The sequence below is a fragment of the Neoarius graeffei genome, chromosome 5 (genome assembly GCF_027579695.1).
Source record: "Neoarius graeffei isolate fNeoGra1 chromosome 5, fNeoGra1.pri, whole genome shotgun sequence".
NCBI classification, from domain to species: Eukaryota; Metazoa; Chordata; class Actinopteri; order Siluriformes; family Ariidae; genus Neoarius; species Neoarius graeffei.
Genome location: NC_083573.1, coordinates 15896727 through 15918977, shown reverse-complemented (window position 1 = coordinate 15918977; position 22251 = coordinate 15896727). Strand labels below are relative to the sequence as shown.

The 22251-nt window shown below is 40.8% G+C and overlaps 2 protein-coding genes across 6 annotated transcripts in view; both read right to left on the bottom strand.

Annotated features, from left to right (window-relative positions):
• The window catches only part of znf1035 (zinc finger protein 1035), a 140311-nt gene that overhangs the window by 42493 nt on the left and 75567 nt on the right, over positions 1–22251 (bottom strand). For 2 of the 5 annotated variants that reach the window (XM_060921277.1, XM_060921276.1), the window contains exon 3: positions 5837–5916. The gene's annotated coding sequence lies outside the window, so the exon portion shown is untranslated. The other 3 variants (XM_060921273.1, XM_060921274.1, XM_060921275.1) reach the window with 3 other exon arrangements.
• Positions 8377–22251, bottom strand: part of si:dkeyp-84f3.5 (uncharacterized protein LOC334144 homolog) — an 85659-nt gene continuing 71784 nt past the window's right edge. The window contains exon 2 of the mRNA XM_060921279.1: positions 8377–12056. Coding sequence (XP_060777262.1) covers positions 9875–11686 — 1812 coding nt within the window. The 5' untranslated portion in view covers positions 11687–12056 and the 3' untranslated portion in view covers positions 8377–9874. The remainder of the gene's footprint in view (positions 12057–22251) is intronic.

The window sequence follows — 22251 nt, the reverse complement described above, 5'->3', positions numbered from 1 at the left end:
CATTCATTGCAGGCTGCACACGAGCTGGTGCATGCACACAAATGTGCAAAGCCTAAGAATGTGGCCACCTAGAAAATTCATACTCCACACTCCAAACAAATATGGGGCAGTAAATCCCCAGAAAGTTCTTATAATCATAAGAAATAAGGAAAATGCACAGTCCCTCTTCCCCCTTCCCCAAAAACACATCATCACTCTCAGAATTATCTGAATACAAGATATTTAAGGTCAACCCACTACCTGGTTCATACAATCCAACATTAGGGTCATCAGTGAAACAAAATAGACCAACTAGTAACCTACAGCCACCCCGAGCTGGCCTAGTGGTTAGCATGTCCACCTTTCGGCCAGTAGATCGCGAGTTCTACTCATACTGCAGGCCCATAACCGAGCTTTCCAAAACTGCTCGAGCATGTTGTGTTCACTCAGAACAGAACAACTTTCACACAGACAAAGCCTTTTACATTTTATCAGTGAAAACGCATGCATGTACATGTATGTTGCATAAGTTATAACACCTAACCCATTTTAATGAGTCAACCCACAATTAATGAAGTCAAATCAGTCAGAGTTGAGCAAGTCAGTAACGGTATTTCTTATTTTCACCATAAATGTATTTATATGACTGGTCTATAGCTGTCAAAGGCCTCTGTCTTAAAACCGGTTACCGCTGTGACGTCACGCACTCAGGGATGGCTGGCCCAGCGGGGCAGCTCAAATGCCAACCTGGCGGTCGATTTTAACTCATTTTTTTTAATTCCCATTTGTGCAGCATACAAGACTCAAGGATGGAGATACTATCCACTCAGAAATTTATTTAAAAATAGAGGTTCTGCGTATCTCCTTTAAGTACAATGAAATTCCTCTCTGCATTTAATCCATCTGAAGCAGTGAACACACACACATGCAAGCAACAAACATACCCAGAACAGTGGGCAGCCATGCTACAGTGCCCAGAGAACAGCTGAGGTTTAGATGCCTTGCTCAAGGCCACCCCACATAACCACATGTCTGAACTATGAGGGAAACTGGAGCACCCGGAGGAAACCCATGCAGACATGGGGCGAACATGTAAACTCCACACAGAAAAGCCCTCATTGGCCGCTGGGCTTGAACCCAGAACCTTCTTGCTGTGAGGTGACAATGCTGACCCTACACAACCATCTTGCCTCCAACATACTTTCTTGACCCATCCCAATCTGGTTTCAGGAAGCAACACAGCCTTGGTCAGAGTAACCAGTGACCTCTGTTGTTGCTGATTCTGGCAATCTAAGCATTTAAATCTTGCTGGATTTCAGCACAACCTTCAATACAGTCAACCACACTCTTACTGCAACAACTGGAAAGCTTTCCCTGGCAATTTGGCTTCACTCGTTCCTGTTTTAATTGGTCTCTCACCAACTGACAACAGTCCACCACTGAAAATAGCATCCAGTTTCACCCATCTACTAAACACTGTGGAGGACCTCAAGGGTCAGTCCTTGGTCCTCTCTTACTCTATACTTATATGCTCACCTTTGCCATCTCTGTTCACATGGTCTGTTATCATTTGCATGCTGAGGACACTCAGCTTTACACCCATTCCATACCAAAACACCACCTCTGCACTAACACTCAATAAGAAGAAAGAAAGAAAGCACAACTTTATTCATCACACATTCTGCATTTAACCCATCTGAAGCAGTGAACACACACACACGAGCAATGAAAACACACATACAACCCAGAGCAGTGGGCAGCCATGCTAACAGCACCCGGGGAGCAGTTAGAAGCCTCGCTCAAGGGCACCTCAGCCCAAGGCCGTCCCATATTAACCTAACCGCATGTCTTTGGACTGTGGGGGAAACTGGAGCACCCGGAGGAAACCCACGCAGACACAGGGAGAACATGCAAACTTCACACAGAAAAGCCCTCGCCAGCCGCTGGGTTCGAACCCAGAACCTTCTTGCTGTGAGGCAACCGTGCTAACCACTACACCACCATGCTGCCCACAATAACTACATTCTGGACATCAAAACCTGGATACACAGCAGCTTTTTAAAACTTAACTCTGACAAAATGGAGGTTGTCCTCATCAGATCAAATTCACACATCAACAACCTTAACTTTTGCCTTACCATTGATGACAAAGGTCACAACCTCCTCTCATATCAAAAACTTGAGTGTTCTATACTCTACCCTCTCATCAGAGCATCATACAAATTAAAAAAACAAACAAACCACCCCACAACTATGCTTTTTCCACCTTAGAAATACTGCCAGGTTCCACCCACGACTCTCCTTTTCTGATACTAAATGAGTAATACATGTGCTCAATTCCTCTTGGTTGGACCATTGTAATGCCCTTTTCAGTGGTCTCTTCTCATCTACTCAGCCAAGTACAACATGTGCAGAACTCACGTTGCAGAGTTGATGAGAACCCATTTGCTCACATCCACCCCATTCCACCATCACCCCAGTGCTTCAAGACCTTCAATGGCTCCCTGTGCAGCAGAAAACTGATTTTCAAGTCTTTCTGCTCACTTTCAAAGCCCTACATGGTTCTGCCCTTGGTTATTTATCTGAACTCATCCATCCATACTGCCCAACATGATCTCTCTGCTCTTCTGACTATGGCACTCACTGTCCCCAAAACACTCCGATCTACGGATGACAGAGCTTTCCCTGGTGTGGCCGAATGTTCTCCCTCAAAAGCTCAGAGCTGCTGACAACATTGAGTGTTTTTCATCTCATCTGAGCACACACGTTCAGGGTAGCTTTTAAATGTATAATTTTATAAAGGGCTCCTGATCCAAAGCATACCACATCTGTCAAAGACGGTGGACATGGGCATGTATGGCTGTGAATGGAACTGGGTCACTGGTGTTTATTGATTAGACTGGTGATACAAGTAGCAGGATGAATTCTGAAGAGTATAGAGCTATACTTTCTACTCAGATTCAGTCAAATGCTGATAGAATACTTCACAATACATATGGATAATGACCCAAAACATACCACAACGGCAACCCAAGAGCTTCTTAAGGAAAAGAAATGGGATGCCCTCAAGTGGCTGAGCCAGTCATTCCAACTGAGCAAGTTTCTCTCTTACTGAAGACAAAGGTGAAAACAGAAAGTCCTACAAGCAGAAGCTGAAGGCAGCTGCAGTCCCCTCAATGGGCTGTAATTCCTAGACTGTTGATGCAGTATTTTTGTTAAACCCCTTGAATTAAATCTGAACATCTACACTTCAAACATCTATGACTGCTTCATTTCAAATCCATTATGGTATACAGAGGCAAAATTATGAAAATTTTCACTGTCCAAACACTCCGGGACCTGACTGTATATTCCACCCCTTGACAGGTGTCATTGTAACGAAATATTAATTCTGTCACCTGTGAGTGGTTTTTAAGTCCATATCATGGGTAAATTCAGGAGCAAGATCAATGTAATTCTATTTTATATTAAACTTGTCAAATATCGGTTACATTTTGTGCAATTCTTTTTTACCTTGCGCAATACCAGAAAAATTCAGTTGAAATCAAGCCATTTGAGGCAAATGTGCCCACCTCTGAAAAAACTTGGCATTAGAATTTCCTGGCAAACATTGATTTTCATGACGTCACGTGCAGGACACCTCCTTCTGAATCCTATGTCAGCACTGGTTTGTTTATGAGAAAACAACCTGGTCGTTTTCTGCAAATTTCTTCAATGTTATCATGTAATTATTAAAATGGTTAATGGATGTATCGTAGGAGGGTGTAGCAACACCAATCTTGATGGGATTAGTACTCATCATTTTCTAGAAGACCAGACAATGAGAGAGAAATGGGAGCGCTTCGTGCGAGGCACCCGGAAGCCAAGGACCAAAGCAGAGCCGAGAAAGACCAAGAAAATCAGCGATTCACAAGTTGACTGTTGCCAGGGTAAGAAATGAGAGAGACTATACTCTAAATCAGATGTTCCTGTGTTTGTGTGGTACACGGATAATGTTATTTATTGACAAATGTAAACACGACGAAAGCGCTGGGCGATAATACACTTCACATGTATCAAGGGATATGCGTGTCAGGGCTTGAAGTCTTGAGGCCTGTCAAAAACATTAAATGTATATACAACCCTGCTTAGCCAATTCCATGCACGTAGCTTATGAAATCTTTCTCCGACAGTAGCCAGTACTCTTCTAAATGAAGAAATATATAAATACATAATAGTAATTAGAAAAAGCAAGATTTATGTAACAATAGATAGATGAGCACTGATGCATGAATCCATGGGTTTAGAAGCTCAGGTGACAATTCCATATTTCAATGCAAAATCGCTAGCTGCTAAACTTGGTCTACAGACTGTGTGCTGAATCCATGCAAGTTCTCTTAGCCTGCTGGCGGATCTGCACGTGACGTCACGAATCTGGCTCCAGACTCCCTTGGGATTTTTCCAGATGCATTTTATTTTATTTTTTTCTGCTGTAGACAGATGGCGTTGTGCAAAATTACCCTTCTGGATGAGTGTGTAAAGGGACATACTTTCATTTTATATTATATATATAAAAAAAATAAAACCACCCACGAAATTGGTCCAGGAGATGCACTTTAATATAACTGATTTCTTAATACACCAAAGATCAAGAGTACTGCCTCCTTGTTCTGAGTACATACATTTATTATTTTTTTAAAAAGCGCAAGAAAAACATTTTTTCAACCTACTAATGCATTCAAATTTTATTTAAGACGACAAAAGGTAAAAGAAAGCTTGTGTCTACAAAGTATTTTATCCTGTCCCCAGCCTGTGTCAACTGTCAAATCAAAACTGATTTATATATAGTCATTTGGCGCAATATTTAATATTTTAAAGAATTGTGTAAGATTTAATTTATTTAGATTGTCTCATGTTAAGTATGTCTCACAAAAGAGGTACTAGCATTTGAATGCACATTAGCTTTTTTTTTAATGCTGAAATAGAATGATGGATATACTGACCATCTTTCCAATTTTAGTTCCTAGAATATACAGTTGCACGTAAAAATATACCAAACCAAGGAAGATTGGCAATTATAATTAAATAGCTAAGTATAATAAAATAAAAACACAGCAATAAAAAACCTTGCACTTTAAATTCACGTAACAGCCACCCTGACAAACTGAGAACATGAATAGTGGCAAGATGATATTTTCAGAAAATATTTGCATAAAAGTTAGTTCAACACACTTTTTTATATATATTTTTTTTAAACATGGTGGTGACCACAAGTTCATATCATGGAAGTTTCTCATAAAGTTTCCAATATCCTCACCTGTGAGGATATCAATTAACTGTTTTGATAAATTTGCGTACATGCTGGCTTGAAGCTATGAAGTTTATCTTCTCATGTTAAACCTCGTATTTTTCCTTACAAACTACATCGCTGATCTGAGGTACATATCAGGAACTATTTCACTGATGACATCACTCCCCATGTTTTGCCACTAACTTGATGCATGCTGTCAAAATTAAAATTGTTTTGATTAACTTGCTTTTTTGTGAATGTGTCTATATTACACAGTGGCACAAAGATATGAAGTTTATCTTATGTTAAAAAAATTTCACTTGTTCACTGCGCTCACTCATTAAATATTTTCATCACGAAGATAAACTTCATATCTTTGTGCCACTGTGTAATAGCCCACTCTCTCCAATATACAGATACATACGTGTGTGTAACGAGATATAGCTTGAGCCTCAAGTGAATAAGGTTTTCTGTGAAATACATCACTCATCAAAACATTTTACTGTGACCTGAAATCAAGACACTTATTTGGATCAATGTACTTAGATGCATGAGGAGAAAGGCAGAATTAAACTACTCAAAACATACCACGCTGTGTATATGTAGAGCTTCAACATCCACTTCAACGGAGTCATCGTGATAGTTGTGATGGAGTTTCGTGGTTCTCTCTAAAAATAAAAATATATTACTCGATTTTTAAAGGAGACTGTTGATTATTATAAAGTAAAATAAATCCAAACAAAACACAGGCGATGTAATACCTTACAAAATGGTATTATATTCGAGATGAAGCTGGAGGAATTAACAAAGCCTCAAAAGAGCATCATCCAGGGGGACTGTGGAGCAAATTCACGTAAACTTAAAAGACACACTTCTTGTTACTGAATTTACAAAGTCCATGGTACTTCCATCAACTACACAGCCATCTATTATTAGCTTAGGAAATTGGTAGTTAGTTTAGGAAATTAACCAATCCGAAGCTTAATAACCTAAGCAATCAAATAAATGTTGAGGAGCTTTTGCTTCTATACTAGCCCGCTAGTATATCTACAAAACAACTACGACGGAAGTAGCGAGCCCGTGTACTTCCATGCTAGCTAAATAGTTAGCTATTACTGAGGTAAAGCTCCCTGCCAGCCAAAGCTGACTAGCTGGTCTGGTTCAGATACAGTGTTTAGCAGCTATACAGTCACCAGGATATCAAATTCGTTCTTTACAAACTTCAACATTACTAACCACATCAAGAAACTAGCTAGTTCCCCTAGTATGACAACTTGGTAGCTAAAAAATTAGCTTCAGAGTTAGCTATGATATCAGTCACAAGACAAAATGGACATGGGCTTGGGCTAAAACGGAGCCCCTGCAAACCAAAAATGAACGTGGCCTTAACCAAAACCTTTTACTAACTAAACAGAACGGCAAATAAAGTTAATCTCCTCTACTACCGGCACAAATGTTAGTCATCTCCATGCTTAGCGCCGAATCTGCTTGATTTATCATGCAGTAAAAAGGTTCCCGCAAGAGCACACAATGTCCGCACGTCTCATACCGAGCGACTTACCGTCGTCCCAAGGAAAGGTGGTTTCCTTGCTCCCGTCGTATCAAGGCAACCTGCAAGCCAACGAAGAGTACTGCGTACCTACCGAAGCCCTTACAGTTAAGGAATTGAGTATAATATTAAAATTATAGAATCGGTAATCATTTACCCTTAGTTTCTTCCACACAACACATCCCCAAACAATGTACAGAAGCCCGGGATCTTTGGCGACACCACCACCTAAACCAATCACATTAAAGTAAAAAGAGCGTAGGTCCCGCCTTCGGTTCTACGGGGCCTCCATTTCAGTGTCCATTATGCGCAATCTGTGCTGCCTTTGCGCATGTTCTTTCAGCTCGGGTTGTGTAAAATGGCTGCATGGTTGTTTCCAGACCTGGCCACGTGACCGACGACGGCACCGACCACCATTTGCTGATGAGCACTTCTTTGTCTGGCTTACCTAGTCCAGGGTGCTGCCTCCTAGTCCTGACAATGTTCATACGACTTGTTCTGATGGTTCATGCACTTGGTGACTCAAGCTTGAACATGCCACCTAGTAGAATGTGGCAATATTAATCTGTGGTTCCCTGATGTTCGTCTTAACAAGGAGCCACATTTATACCTTTGTGTATTGCATCCAAATTGGCCAGGCTTAAAGTATTCAAAAGTGGCAGGTTAAATCAATTGTACCAAGATATGCTCATGTACTGAAATGCTGTGTACAAGGTTTTATGGTCCTATTCTTCCCCTGACTACTTGATAATCCTAAATTGCTTCAGGAGTGATAAGACACCCTGCCAACTTAAACCTTTCCCCTCTTCAGACAAGTAACAAGAACACAATTTGACCCTCTAGATAGGCAAGGTTAGATTCATATGATGAACACCAGAGCTTGATAAACGATGGTAATAGGCAAGGCTACAGTCTTGTGGACCCTTGTATTTGCACACTGAGTTTTTCTACAGCTGGCACACCAAAACCAACAGTTCAACTAACTACTAAGTCTTCAATGAGCTGGGTCAGGTGCGTTGCCAGTAGAGAAGCTGTGCAAAGCAAGGGGTTTCTAGATATATAGGAATGTAGTGAACAACCTCTGGTAATATACCCAGATCCGTATCTGGCAAATTGGTATGATTTGATGAATTAGGTCACAATGCACTGTCAAACCAAATTCAAAGTAGTGGTGAGCTGACCTATGGGTGAGTAGAGTAGGGTTGTTATGAAATTGCAGCTGAAAGATCAGGAGCCCCATGTACACAAATTGTAAAACAGCCTGCTGCAACAAACGACTGATTTGTGTATGACTGTGGACCTGCATGAATGTTAGGGTCAAGTCAGCTCAAATGTCTGCATCCCTTACCCGAGTACACTTTTAGTAATGGTTACCGAGTGGCCAGTATTTTTGCACCACTCTACCTAATTTAAGGAATCTGTAGTCCTTGACAAAACACCTTGTCTCATATCTGGGACCTAAATGTGATGATGCACTTTGTTTTTATGTTCATTCTGGTATATGGAACATTAATTTTTTTAAATTTGTCACCTCACCCTACAAACACCCTGCACCAGGAAACAAATAGATTGCACATGATTTCAGACAACAAATTTTATTAATACAAGTACACAAGAGAGCTGCAGTTTTGTTTCAGCCATTATTTAAAAATCACCCACAGAAACAAAGAAGGTGGCCATTTGGTAACAGTTTCCACAATCTGCCAGAACAGTGAAGGACTTCATAAAAAGTCAGACGTTAATACTGAAGTGTTGAACTGATGAAAATGATCACCTATACGTCATATTAGACCCTGGTTTTCACTGAATATGTGGCTTTGGACACAACAGCTATAACAGTTATATTCCCATATGATGGTTATTTGGAAACTGGAAAGTTGCTGTTTTTGTAGTGGTGCAAAGGTGTCTCATGGACCAAAACCCACTGTCCCAGAATGAGCTTGAAGCCTGTCTAGTTCTTTGAGGCCCGATTTGCATATATAGTCTTTACAGCAGGACAGGATAAAGTCAGAAGAAAAGTCAGAACTGACCTGGTCTCCTAACCACAAATGCAGTGATTTGAAGTTAATCTTTTGAAGTTTAAAAAAACACACACACACACACTTTACCTTGGCAAGCGACTCAGGGCACATTTCATAGACAAGCATTCTCTCTCTTCAGCTATCTAGTTGTCAGCCCAGTAGTCCTAAAGAACCCCTCAAAACAAATAAGCACTGCATCAGTGAACTTAATTACCACTGCACCCTGGGTTCCAACAAAACTTGTTGCAACCAACGCAACAACTTCATCCTGGACTTCTGACAATAATGCCTGAACCAGGCAGGACTAAAAAGACCAGGCTGTTTGTAAGGGTACATTTTAGGTGCCAGCAATAAATTTAGCAGTTTTCAGTGTTATCTGTAGTCAATTGTTGCAATGGAGGCTATGTAGCATGATAGTACTAATGTGTATATATAAAATATGGTTTAAACTGCAAACTATAAATTTTTATAAGTTTTATACATGGCAAAAATACCATCCAATAATTTAATCAGGGCCTACTAAAGGCAAATAGGTAAGGGAACTAAACCTTTCTACTCATGTTCTATGCTGTCTCTAAGAAGAGTAGATAACATAACTGGAGTAAGGGGGGGGGGGACGTACACAAAATAAGTTGGATTGTCTTGGGCTTGGACATCAGAAACCGGCAGCTTTGTAGACATGTAACATCAAATGAGTATACAATGCCAAGGCAGATTCTGTAATTCTGAGATTCTATAGAGGACAAATTGAATATTTCAAGATTGGGGAGTAACAGAGGAAAAAATAAATAAAGATGGGTAGACACCTGGTGGCTTAGACTTAGCACTGTAGGAAACAAATTTCAAAGTACCAATTAAGAATTCTCTTTGATTCCACCATGATCTGACCCCAATTCTCTCACAATGGCATAATTTTAAAACAAGAAATTAATTCAGGAAAACCTTGATAATCAGTATGTACTTGATTTGGTGTATAGCACATTGCAGATGTGGCATTTCTTCCAAACAGTTATATCAACAGTTCAAGGTATATTATATCATCTCTTCAAATATCTTTCAACTGTGAGCACTTTGATGTTTGAGGAACAGCTGCAGTTCTGTGAAGGTCTCCGTACATTCAGTGCATTCATACAATACATCTGTTGATGTACTCTCTTTTGAATCAGCTTCTGACTCACTCCTTTCAACACTCAAATCATCTTCATTTTCTACATATTCCATATTGGCCTCTGCAGTTGGAGATGCTTCCTGACCATGCTTCTCAGACCCTTCTTTATCATGGTTCTCTAGATGGCGCTCTAGAGCAGAACGAAAGGTGAAGCGACATGGACAATGAGGACAGCTTAGCAATGCCCGAGAAGGGTTAATTCTGTGGTAGCGCCCATGTCGCTGAAATACACTCAGTAGCCTAAAGACTCTACCACAGTCTTTGCATTTGTAGGTCATCCGTGGCTTGAGTTGAGAAGTTTCTTGTGTATCTGGTAAGTCCTCTTTGTCTGGTGGTTTTGGTGACTGCTGGTCTTTATTGTCCTGACCTTCATGATCACTCTCATTGCTTGTCTGCATTTTTGGTGACTCATGTATAGCAGTTTGATCTTCATGGTCTAATTTTTCCCCATCTGGCTTAAGCTTTATGTCTGAACTATGGTACATGGCAACATGCCTTGTAACGTCACATCTTTGTGGAAAGTGTCTACCACAATAAAGGCATGTATGAAGAGTACCTTTATGGTATCGCATATGACGGGAAAGGCTACTGGAGTGTACAAAAACACGATGACATTGTTTGCAAGGGAATACCTTCGAGTGTGGATTACCTCTGGAAGCACCTCCTCTTGGTCTACCTCTCATTCGTGGCCTCAATAGATCCATTCGTTGAGTTTGGTGTTTTGAAACCATTTGACGCATTATACCATAATAATTAACAGACTGTCGTTTAATCTCAGGTACTGGTTCAGAGGAGTCCTCATCTGGATGATCTGAAAGATGATGCTCTTTCAAATCTGACAAGCAATTGAAGTGTCCTCCACACAAGCCACAACGATATGATCGGTCAGTAGAATTATCAGGAGAGGCATTTTTATTAGGGCTACTCTCATCCTGTTCCTGCATGTTCTCTTTTTGTGTAGGATCATCAGTTGCTTTGCTGACATGAGAATGATTAAGCAGATGGCTCTGCAGGTCTGATAACCAAAAGAAACGCAAGCCGCAAATCTTGCAAGGATATGATTTATCTATACCATTTTCACGGTCCTCATCAAATTTACTTGAACTCTTGGATCCAAGAGACCCATGCCATTCTTTCTGATGCAACAACAAGGTCTCTTGTCTCAAGAATCGTTTTCCACAATGTCCACAACTGTAAAAACGCTCATGAGCATGATTCTGAAGGTGCCCACGAAGGCTCTCTCGATCATAAAAAACCTTGCAACATAAGGTACATTTAAACCCTTGCTCAAGGGGACGATAGCGCTGATGCTGTTGTAAACTTCTCTGGTTCCTAAACACTTGACCACATCTCTCACATCTACATTGGGTATGATCTCTTTCTGCCATTTTGCTTGAAGGCAAGGAATCCTGATAATGTGCTGGGTTTGACAATAACTTTGACATGGGTTTTCCAAATAAGAACGAAAAGTTTGATAAAGCAGATCTGTCTACCACTGTGAGTGTTCCATTTTCATGAAGTGCAAATTCAATAGGTTTGTCACAACCATTAGCTGCAGTTTCAGAAATAGAAGAAAATGGGCCTATGGGTCCATGATTAGCCATGTGATTGATCAATTTCGGGTACTGGCCAAACCCTTCACCACACTCTGTACAGATGAAATCATTTCCAGTTGAAAAATCAAGGGAATGGTCTGCCATGTTTGTTCAACCAAGACTTGCTTAAAAGTCTGATGTAGAGAACAATTCAACAAAAACAAAGAAAAAATGTGGAATGAATGACACTCAAGTGTTTCTGAAGGATAAATTGGTAACTGTAGATATACAAATCCTATGAACAGCTAAACTAAATACAATATTTACAGGATCTCTTACATGCTCACATATTACAAAGTTCCAGCAATTCTTCCCATTGTCACTTCAATTAAGTAAGTTATTGATTCATCAAGTCCATGGTCCCCAAAGTGCAGATGGAAAAGACTGAAATCTGGGATCCAGAAATACTGGATAACAAGCACAAATGTATTCCTTTCTTTCTCTGGCTTGTGGTCTTGAATCAGGATATTAGCATCTAAAAAAGAGAACGGGAGAACATGAGTCAGGTATGAATGTGCAATATGTTAATTCAAGGGACATAGACTTCCCTTAAAGACATGTCAACTGAAAATGAATTTCAGTAATATCTATTTGTCCCCTTTATTTAATTACATCATTCAAAGGCTTACTTCACTGTGTGGAAAACCAGGCACACACTATGCATATAACTATATTGTCTACAGCCACTGCATGATCATGACCTCTAGATTCTAATTGAAAACAACATGGTGGAAAGAATGTTTATTGCAGTTACAAGAAAAAGACAACTTGTAATTAATTCATTCATGATTGAATGCAAGTTGATTATTAATTTCATGAATCCAAAAAGAAAAAAAAAAAATGCAGAATAGCTACAAAAGCAACCCAGTACATTATGTAATTCAGGACCTAAAGTACAAAGGTTCCCATATTAAATATAAACCACTTTTCCAACATTTCTTCTGAAGTACATTTGTACTAACAGGGCGTAAATAACATGAGCCTCTACTCTGTTTAATATACTTACCTGATGTTGGACAATAGGGATGTCTACCATTGTTGGGCAATTAGACTTGAATTGAAAACAAATTCATTACAAATCCTGATTAGATGCCCGTCAAGCAATATCTGCATGGACCTCCCTTTGTAAATTAGGGCCGTGCCATGCCTTAACCAAAATGAGACTTGTATCACAAAGTACAAAATGGTTTAAGCATCTTTTTTGTTGAAAGTATACCGCCAACTTGAGTATCTGTGCAGCAGCTTGGCTAGGGAAACACAGATTATTCAGATCTTAATAAGTGGGTTGTAAGATACTGATATTTTCAACTACCAAAGGCACTGTAGCGATGGCCACTCCTGTACAGACTACACTCAAATACCACCACAGCCCACTAATTCCAACAGTTATGCCCCCACAGGATGCAGGTGTGGTGATGGATATGTACTCCTATGCCATGAAAACTGTTCAGTACATTCCAGATGAAAAAGAAAGGGGCTTGAGGACCATTCACACCCGGCATTTATTATGTCTTCACACACGTCGAGTGACCATTTGTGATCAGACCATGCTTCCCTGCTCGAAATGCAAATAAACATGCACATCATTTTCAGTTGCAAAGACCAAATGTGGAGGAAGCAATACACATCCCATGCCTTTTAGCCAGTATTGTGTAGTTGTCCAGCAGATACAAATATCAATGGCCAAATAAATAAATTCATAATAGCAGTTAATTGACAATTTTAAATTGTCTCTTGCTGAAAATTCACACTTTAGTCCGTTTTGTTTCAGACAAGATTGTCAGTTGAACTGTTTTAATTTTAGTCTAATTTATCGTTTTAGTCAGTTTTCATGATACTTTTATACTGTGAGAAAATTATGACTACAGTGTTGACAAAAATTGAAACTGTAGGTGACACGGTGGTGCAGTGGGTAGCGCTGTCACCTTACAGCATTAAGGTTTTGGGTTCAAATCTCATGGCCAGTGGGGGCCTACCTGTGTGGAGTTTGCATGTTCTTCCCATGTCTGTGTGGGTTTCCTCTGGGTGCTCCAGTTCTCTCCCATAGTTCAAAAGACATGCAGATTAGGTAAAAGTACCCAGCCACTGGGGTTGCACAAGCCAGTGTATACTTGGTGCCGGTCCCAAGCCCAGATAGATTAGGGAGGTTTGCGTCAGTAAGGGCATCTGGTGTAAAAAACCTATGCCATATCAAATATGCGCATCATGGTGACCCCTAATGGGAGCAGCTGAAAGACATTGTTTCATGATGCTTGTAAAATGTGCCCCACAGCTTTAAGAGGAGGGCCATTACAGAAGGGGTACTGCCTGATTTTTTTTTTTTCGTATATGACTGGTGTTGTTGCTGTGTGCAAGTTAGGTGATGATGATGCCCTTTATTGTCACTAGTCACATGTACCAGTGAAATTAGCCGTCAACCTGTCCGTACATATACAACATACAATTGACATAGGGTAGACAGGACAGGAAGACAGGGATAAAGATAAAAAGGAAACACAACATGAGGAGAGATAAGAAAAAAAAAAAAAGAACACCCCCCCCCACTATGCTCCTGTCAGGAGTACAGTGTGGGGACATTTAAAAAAAACCTTTGCATAAGCACAACTACAACACAGGTACACTTTAAACACGGGACTTGAGGGGGGGAATCAGGGGTAAGGGGGGGGAGGGGTGGGGGGGAGGTAATCCAGTGCAAGCAAGCAGCCGTCCGCTCCTGCAGCCATGAAGGCGCTGGTCACGCACCCGCTTGTCACACTGGGGGTAAAAATGGCGATCGCGGAGAGTTAGAGAGGAATTCGAGGAATGAGAGTGTCTCCCGGCATTGACCTTCAGGGGGAAATGTTTTCTCAGCAACGGCCTAAAACAAGGCCGGTTCTGTCTCAGGGCGCCGAATGTTGATAAGATAGGAATTGTTTGGTCTTTCCAGACGCAGTCTTTGCATGTCCACACCGCTCGTCCATATCTGTCCATTCTATTCAAATTGATCTCCGAAAAACATATTCCTTGCAAAGCTGAAAGCTGCTCCAAGATAACCATTTTGTGGTTAAAGTTCTGAATGTCCACAGTCCAAGTGCCAACAGCTTTGCCCACCACTCCAATATCGGGCAGCTTTGTGGGACTTTGAACAGCTGTCACTGTTGTCTGATTTCCTCGATATACCAGGGCAATGCCTAATCCAATCAGCAAAAGCCCTGTAATCATGGTTCCGAATAGGTAGATATCTTCAATGTCCTCCACAGAAAGAATCGCCAGGCACACAACCCGCCACCGCTCCCACGCGTCCATCGTGTAACCAGCCGCAACCGTTCCGGCAGGACAAATGGGTTCCCCCAAACCCAAAACTGTGTCAATTTCGTTAGGAGACCAGTTTATCAATTCCATGCTTTTTAGTTTAGAAAGTAATGCAGGAAGAGTCTCTTCAAAAAGTACAGCAGATGAGACAAGACACAAAGCACAAGCAGGGAAAAAAAAGGAGGGAGAGGGAGAGCAGAATGCGACCGCCTTCCGTGGAAGCACGGAGAGAAAAAAAGGTGGAGTAAGTCACAACTCTATTACTGTTTTTGCTAGTTATCGACTGAAGAGGCCATTTTGTACACTGTGGTGATGACCACCATTTTCCTATAAAGATATTACTTCATTTGTCCTGACTCATACCTGTAAGAATCCAGGAGAATTATGAAAGCCATGCAAGTGGCTAAGCGAGTGAGTTGGATTCCCTTGCTTGGCAACCATAGTCTGGAACATGAAGCTAACATACAGTAATGGATTTTACTGAAGTATATTATTTCTCCTGGCTATAAAAAGTCCCTTGAAAAATAAGCTAGGTTGTCTGCCTGAACAGAGCCAGCTATTTTTTGTCTTGACTTGTCAGAGCATAATGAACAGCAATGTTGCCCTAATTTATTCCCCCCCCCATTTATGTTGTTACAATTTAGTAATGAAATAAAAGCAAATTCATTGAATACTCATCAAATAGCCTAATATTGTGTGACCTATAATATGTTGCCAAGATAATTAAAGTTGTATTATGCAAAATATCATACCAGTACCAAATTAGAGAAAGTTGGGACGATATGGAAAATGGGGAGGGAGAGAAGTGATTTTCTAAATTTACTTTTACTTGTATTTCATTGCAGACAATATGATCCTAAGATATTTCATGTTTTCTCTGGTTAACTTCCTTTCATTTGTTGATATACATCCATTCCTGCATTTCAGGCCTGCAATACATTCCAAACTAGATAGAACTCGATGCCAACGGTGTCGATGAGGATGCCTCTGCCTGGTAGACTACACGCCTTAAGTTGTGATTTGGGGATGGACATTTGACCTCACAGTAATCTTGACCTGTGAGCTTTTAACCTCAAAATCTAATCATTTCATCCTTGTCCCAAAGCGCACAAATGGTGAAAGTTTGGCGAAATTCCTTTCATTTGCCTTGGAGATATTGTGTTCACAAGGTTTTCGGACAGACATTTGACCTCACAGTGACCTTAGACCTCTTGATCTCAAAATCTAATCATTTCATCCTTGTCCCAAAGTGCACAAATGGTGAAAGTTTGGTGAAATTCCTTTCATTAGTCTTTGAGATATCGCATTCACAAGGTTTGGGGATGGACATTCGACCTCACAGTAATCTTGACCTGTGACCTTTTAACCTCAAAATCTAATCATCAGTTCATGCTTGTCCCCAAATGCACAAATGGTGAAAGTTTGGTGAAATTCCTTTCATTTGCCTTGGAGATAGTGTTCACAAGGTTTTCGGACAGACATTTGACCTCACAGTGACCTTAACAGACCTTTTAACCTCAAAATCAAATCAGTTCATGTTTGTCCCAAAGCGCACAAATGGTGAAAGTCTGGTGAAATTCCTTCCATTAGCCTTTGAGATATTGTGTTCACAAGGTTTCGGGATGGATGGACGGACGGACAGAGGGACAACCCGAAAACATAATGCCTCCTGCACCTTGAGGTGGCGGAGGCATAAAAAAAAACGTGGGAATGAGTACGTCCTTTTGCATACATAGTGGATGTCAGTTGAGTAGGCGGTACACATTTGCGTACACACTGCAAAAAGAACATGGCGGTACATGGCCCGGACCAACCTCAAACGTGGGATCAGATCCCAGTGTGCACTTGGGACACATTTGATCCCATTCACATCTGTACATGGAGCTATCCACTTCACCCAGGACACATGTTAACACCAGGTGTGAAGGGGGCCTGACATTATGCCTGTACCCACGTTTATCCCGGCCAATAATCCAAGTCGTTCATACATTTACTGAACTGTAACAATTTAAACAAATAAGGATGCTACACAAACTTATGTAGAGTTCACAGTGAGGGATTTTGTTTTTCACACTGCTACTATAATGGCAAGCCTCCCAAGACAGTAATGTGCAAGTAATGATTAAACATCTCTGTGCCATGCTTACCAAAGGATTGTTCAAAATGCCAAAAATCAAAACAACCAGTATCTAAACTCTCAAAGAATCCAGATTAGACCACACAAAATATTAAAAAGGTACCTGTAGTGAATTTTAATTACTAGCCATTTCAGAAGCTCACGTATGATACCAGTGGTTCCGTCATGTAACATTCATTATAAGCTTTTGTCAAGTACGCGCGCATTTTAAGTCACTGCTCCGTCAATCGGGCATGGTCAGCGACATATTGCCTCCTTCACAGGCTGTTCCAGCACTGGTAGTGATGCACAGTCGTTTTGTCCGATTGCAAATCTACTTGCACATAATGGCATGAAATAATGTGTGCCATAAAATAAAGATCTATTACAAGTATTAGTTCTATATTTATTCAATGTGTTCTGAAGTTACTTGATTGGGAACTTGCCTGTTCTTCAGCTCCCCTTCAGGTGCTGGTCCCCGGAGGTACCTGTGGATCATGCAGTCAATGAAGGCCATTTCCAGGGACGGTTTGTGAAGGACATACAACCCCGATTCCAAAAAAGTTGGGACAAAGTACAAATTGTAAATAAAAACAGTGCAATAATTTACAAATCTCAAAAACTGATATTGTATTCACAATAGAACATAGACAACATGTCAAATGTCGAAAGTGAGACATTTTGAAATTTCAGGCCAAATATTGGCTCATTTGAAATTTCATGACAGCAACACATCTCAAAAAAGTTGGGACAGGGGCAATAAGAGGCTGGAAAAGTTAAAGGTACAAAAAAGGAACAGCTGGAGGACCAAATTGCAACTCATTAGGTCAACTGGCAATAGGTCATTAACATGACTGGGTATAAAAAGAGGATCTTGGTGTGGCAGTGGCTCTCAGAAGTAAAGATGGGAAGAGGATCACCAATCCCCCTAATTCTGCGCCGACAAATAGTGGAGCAATATCAGAAAGGAGTTTGACAGTGTAAAATTGCGAAGAGTTTGAACATATCATCTACAGTGCATATCATCATCAAAAGATTCAGAGAATCTGGAAGAATCTCTGTGCGTAAGGGTCAAGGCCGGAAAACCATACTGGGTGCCTGTGATCTTCGGGCCCTTAGACGGCACTGCATCACATACAGGCATGCTTCTGTACTGGAAATCACAAAATGGGCTCAGGAATATTTCCAGAGAACATTATCTGTGAACACAATTCACCGTGCCATCCGCCGTTGCCAGCTTAAACTCTATAGTTCAAAGAAGCAGCTGTATCTAAACACGATCCAGAAGCGCAGACGTCTTCTCTGGGCCAAGGCTCATTTAAAATGGACTGTGGCAAAGTGGAAAACTGTTCTGTGGTCAGACGAATCAAAATTTGAAGTTCTTTATGGAAATCAGGGACGCTGTATCATTCGGACTAAAGAGGAGGAGGACGACCCAAGTTGTTATCAGCGCTCAGTTCAGAAGCTTGCATCTCTGATGGTATGGGGTTGCATTAGTGCGTGTGGCATGGGCAGCTTACACATCTGGAAAGACACCATCAATGCTGAAAGGTATATCCAGGTTCTAGAGCAACATACAGTATGCTCCCATCCAGACCATGTCTCTTTCAGGGAAGACCTTGCATTTTCCAACATGACAATGCCAAACCACATACTGCATCAATTACAGCATCATGGCTGCGTAGAAGAAGGGTCCGGGTACTGAACTGGCCAGCCTGCAGTCCAGATCTTTCACCCATAGAAAACATTTGGTGCATCATAAAACAGAAGATACGACAAAAAAGACCTAAGACAGTTGAGCAAGTAGAATCCTACATTAGACAAGAATGGGTTAACATTCCTATCCCTAAACTTGAGCAACTTGTCTCCTCAGTCCCCAGACGTTTACAGACTGTTGTAAAGAGAAAAGGGGATGTCTCACAGTGGTAAACATGGCCTTGTCCCAACTTTGAGATGTGTTGTTGTCATTAAATTTAAAATCACCTAATTTTTCTCTTTAAATGATGTATTTTCTCAGTTTAAACATTTGATATGTCACCTATGTTCTATTCTGAATAAAATATGGAATTGTGAAACTTCCACATCATGACATTCCATTTTTATTTACAATTTGTACTTTGTCCCAACTTTTTTGGAATCGGGGCTGTACTTGTGCAGATTCGGGGTGGACGTGATGCAGCCATCAAAGCAGTCTGCAATGAGTTCATGTTCTTGACAACAGTAGGATTCCATGTCAGTTCTCATGACTGAGCACTGCCCACATTGACACCATGGAGTGGTAGCCATTTTGGCTCTACCATCATGCACATTGCTTGCGGTAGCTTCCCCCTCCAAATCACCAGACTGATGACTCACTGTCCTCACAAGCCTCGAATATATAACCATTAACAACCATTTCATCAAAGTTGCTAGCCATAGTTTGCTCCTTTCACCTCAACCCACAGAATACTGCTTGCTTACTCACACGCAATAACTCGGAATCAATGACTGTACATCACTTCCAGCTGGCAATGGCTGCTCCCCATTGGTTTTGCCCCTGCAGGTAATTCACGGAATAAAGTTGTCAACAAAAGTGCTTTTACGGTGGTTTGTTGACAATGTGTGTGTCTTTTGTCTACAAGTAATACATAAAGTACAAATAATGTAAGCGTTACCAGTACTGGTACACTTTAAACCACATTTTTTGACTAATCAGATGCATTTTATCTTCAGAAAATCAACATTTTGGGGGGAGGCTCACAGGAGGGAACGTCTCTGTATGCTCTGAGGTCACTGATGAAAAGATTACAAGAATTCATGTTCATGCATATTGTGACCTCTACACCTACCTAGTTCTTTCTGCTGCAGAAGGTGGGCTTTTGAAGGCACGGTATTATGAAAACAAGGAGGCTCCAACAAAGAAAATAAAATGTCAACAATAAATACTTAGTCAGTTGGGTACAGAAGACAATAAGAACTGCTTTGTCAGTTACACTATATGGTCTCCACTCATAAGAAGGGATTCCACTTGATTTTGGAACATGGCTACGTGGCTGAATGGGCAAATCCCCAAGCATATTAGTGAGGTTGGTTGAGGAGGCCTGGCATGCAGCCAGTTCATCCAATGCAAAGATTTTCAGTGGGGTTATGGTTAAGGCCACTTGAGTTCTTTTGACTCTAACCTTAACAAAGCACATCGTCATAAACACTCACTTTCTCATGCTGGAACTGGTTTAGGCCCTTGAGTTCCAGTTAAGGGAAACTTTAAAGCTACAGCATGCAAAGACATCCTAGACAATTGTGCTTCCAGCATTTTGGCAACTATTTAGGGAAGGCTTACATATGGGTCTGGGTGTTGGGCGTACAAAAACTTTTGGTCATATTGTGTGTAAAATTACAATTCAGGAAAATTCTTTTCTTTGCATATCCCAGTTTGTTAAGAACATGGGGTCAAAGAACAATGTTCAGCCATGATAACAGCAGCCCTGGAGCAGACAGATTTAAGTCTTGCTTAACAGTGTCAGCTTGGCAGTGTCAGGACTTGAACTCTCAACGTTATCTGTCACCCAGAGCCTGAACCATCAATGGCCCCAGATAGCCCCAAATGGGTGGTACCTATTAACCTTTTCCTCTGGAACTCTGGGAAAGGAAAACAGGAAGGCCAATAATGTTGGAGCAGGAGTGGAAAATTCATTATTCATTAACAAACCCACTGGGCAAGAGGGAAGTCCAGTGTGCTTGCCCAACCAAACTGACTAGACTAAAATGTGGTTGGTAACTTGATGCAAGAACTAGCTGGCCATTCATTAAATGCAGCACAGTCTAAAGGAAAAAGAATGAGTATATTAATTACTACCCTCAGTCAGACTGTACCTCAGCTGATAAGTCACACCACTAAAGTGCATTATATTTAAACATGCCAAATGAAAAATTGTTTTGTAAATAATCAGCACAAAGTAGGGACTATGTTCTTACTCTGGCCAGTGAACCTAACTGCCCACCAGTTAACTACCAATAAAACTAATAACGTGGACAAAGACTGCTTGTTCGGGGCAGGATGTCCTGGGGAAGGGTGGTGGCTCAGTGGTTAAGGCTTTGGGCTCCTGATCAGAAGATTAAGAGTTCAAATTCTTGTACCATTAAGCTACCACTGTTGGGTTTTTGAGCAAGACTGAACCTTCAACTGCTCTGGTGTATCCTGCCCTCAGTTATATGTCCCTTTCTGTAGGGGTCAGCAATATGAAGTAAATGTACAAGTCAATGTTTTGAAGCATTATCTAGAATAGAGAGAGAGGTGGGGGGGGGAATACAAATTTGAAAAGTTTGTAATTTTCAGTGGAATCTGCAGTTTTGGGGGCATGTACAAGAATCCCAGTCTTTTTTTGACATTATCAAAGTACCTTTTATCTTCTTTTGAAGCAAGATGTGTAATTTTAGCCTTCTTTCAACCCCGAGTTACATTCATGTTTGTGCTGAAGCTAGAAATCTAGTCCCAAATATGCCAACTTCAAGAGTAAACTAATGACTGAAACCTGAGGATATTTTTAGATTTGAGCATGGGGATGGCATCTTCAATTCATACCATAGGTTTCCAAATAGGCTCAAATGTGGAATGTGAGATGGGCACTGCAGACTATGGACCACTCAGCACAAAACAGCCACAACATAATGATAATAAACTATAATAACTCGCTTTATTAACACTAATGGTGTGCCTGGCCAAATACCTGAATTTTGTGGTTTGCTTTCAAAAATAGCTCCTTCTATACAACTCTTCCAAACAGCTTGTTTTATGGACTTGGTGTGTCTAATAGCTCATACCGAAACTCAGCAACCCCAAGAATCAACTAAAGTGCAGTTCTTAAAATCTGATCTTTTGGTACTTCTTGACACTGTCACCATCCTCTCTTTAAAAAGCTTCAAATGGCAAGTTCCAGGCTTTTGAAACGTTCACATCTTGTACGTTTCTTTTAAAAAAGCTGAAACATCATATTTGGATTAGTATTCCCACCCTTAACTCAGTACTTTGTTGATGTACAACATTACACAACTTTTCCAGTCTTTTGTTGCCCCCATCCCAACCTTTTTCAAACATGCTGCTGACATTAAATTCAAAAGGAGCACGTACATTTCAAAAAAATTATGACAACACATTTCTGTTGTCTTTGTAGCATTTTCAATGAAACAGTCTTTCCCTGATTGCAAATCACATTGTTTTTATTTACATTTTACACAGTGTCCCAACTTCTTTGGAAACGGGGTTGTACCCTTGGCGGTGATTAAG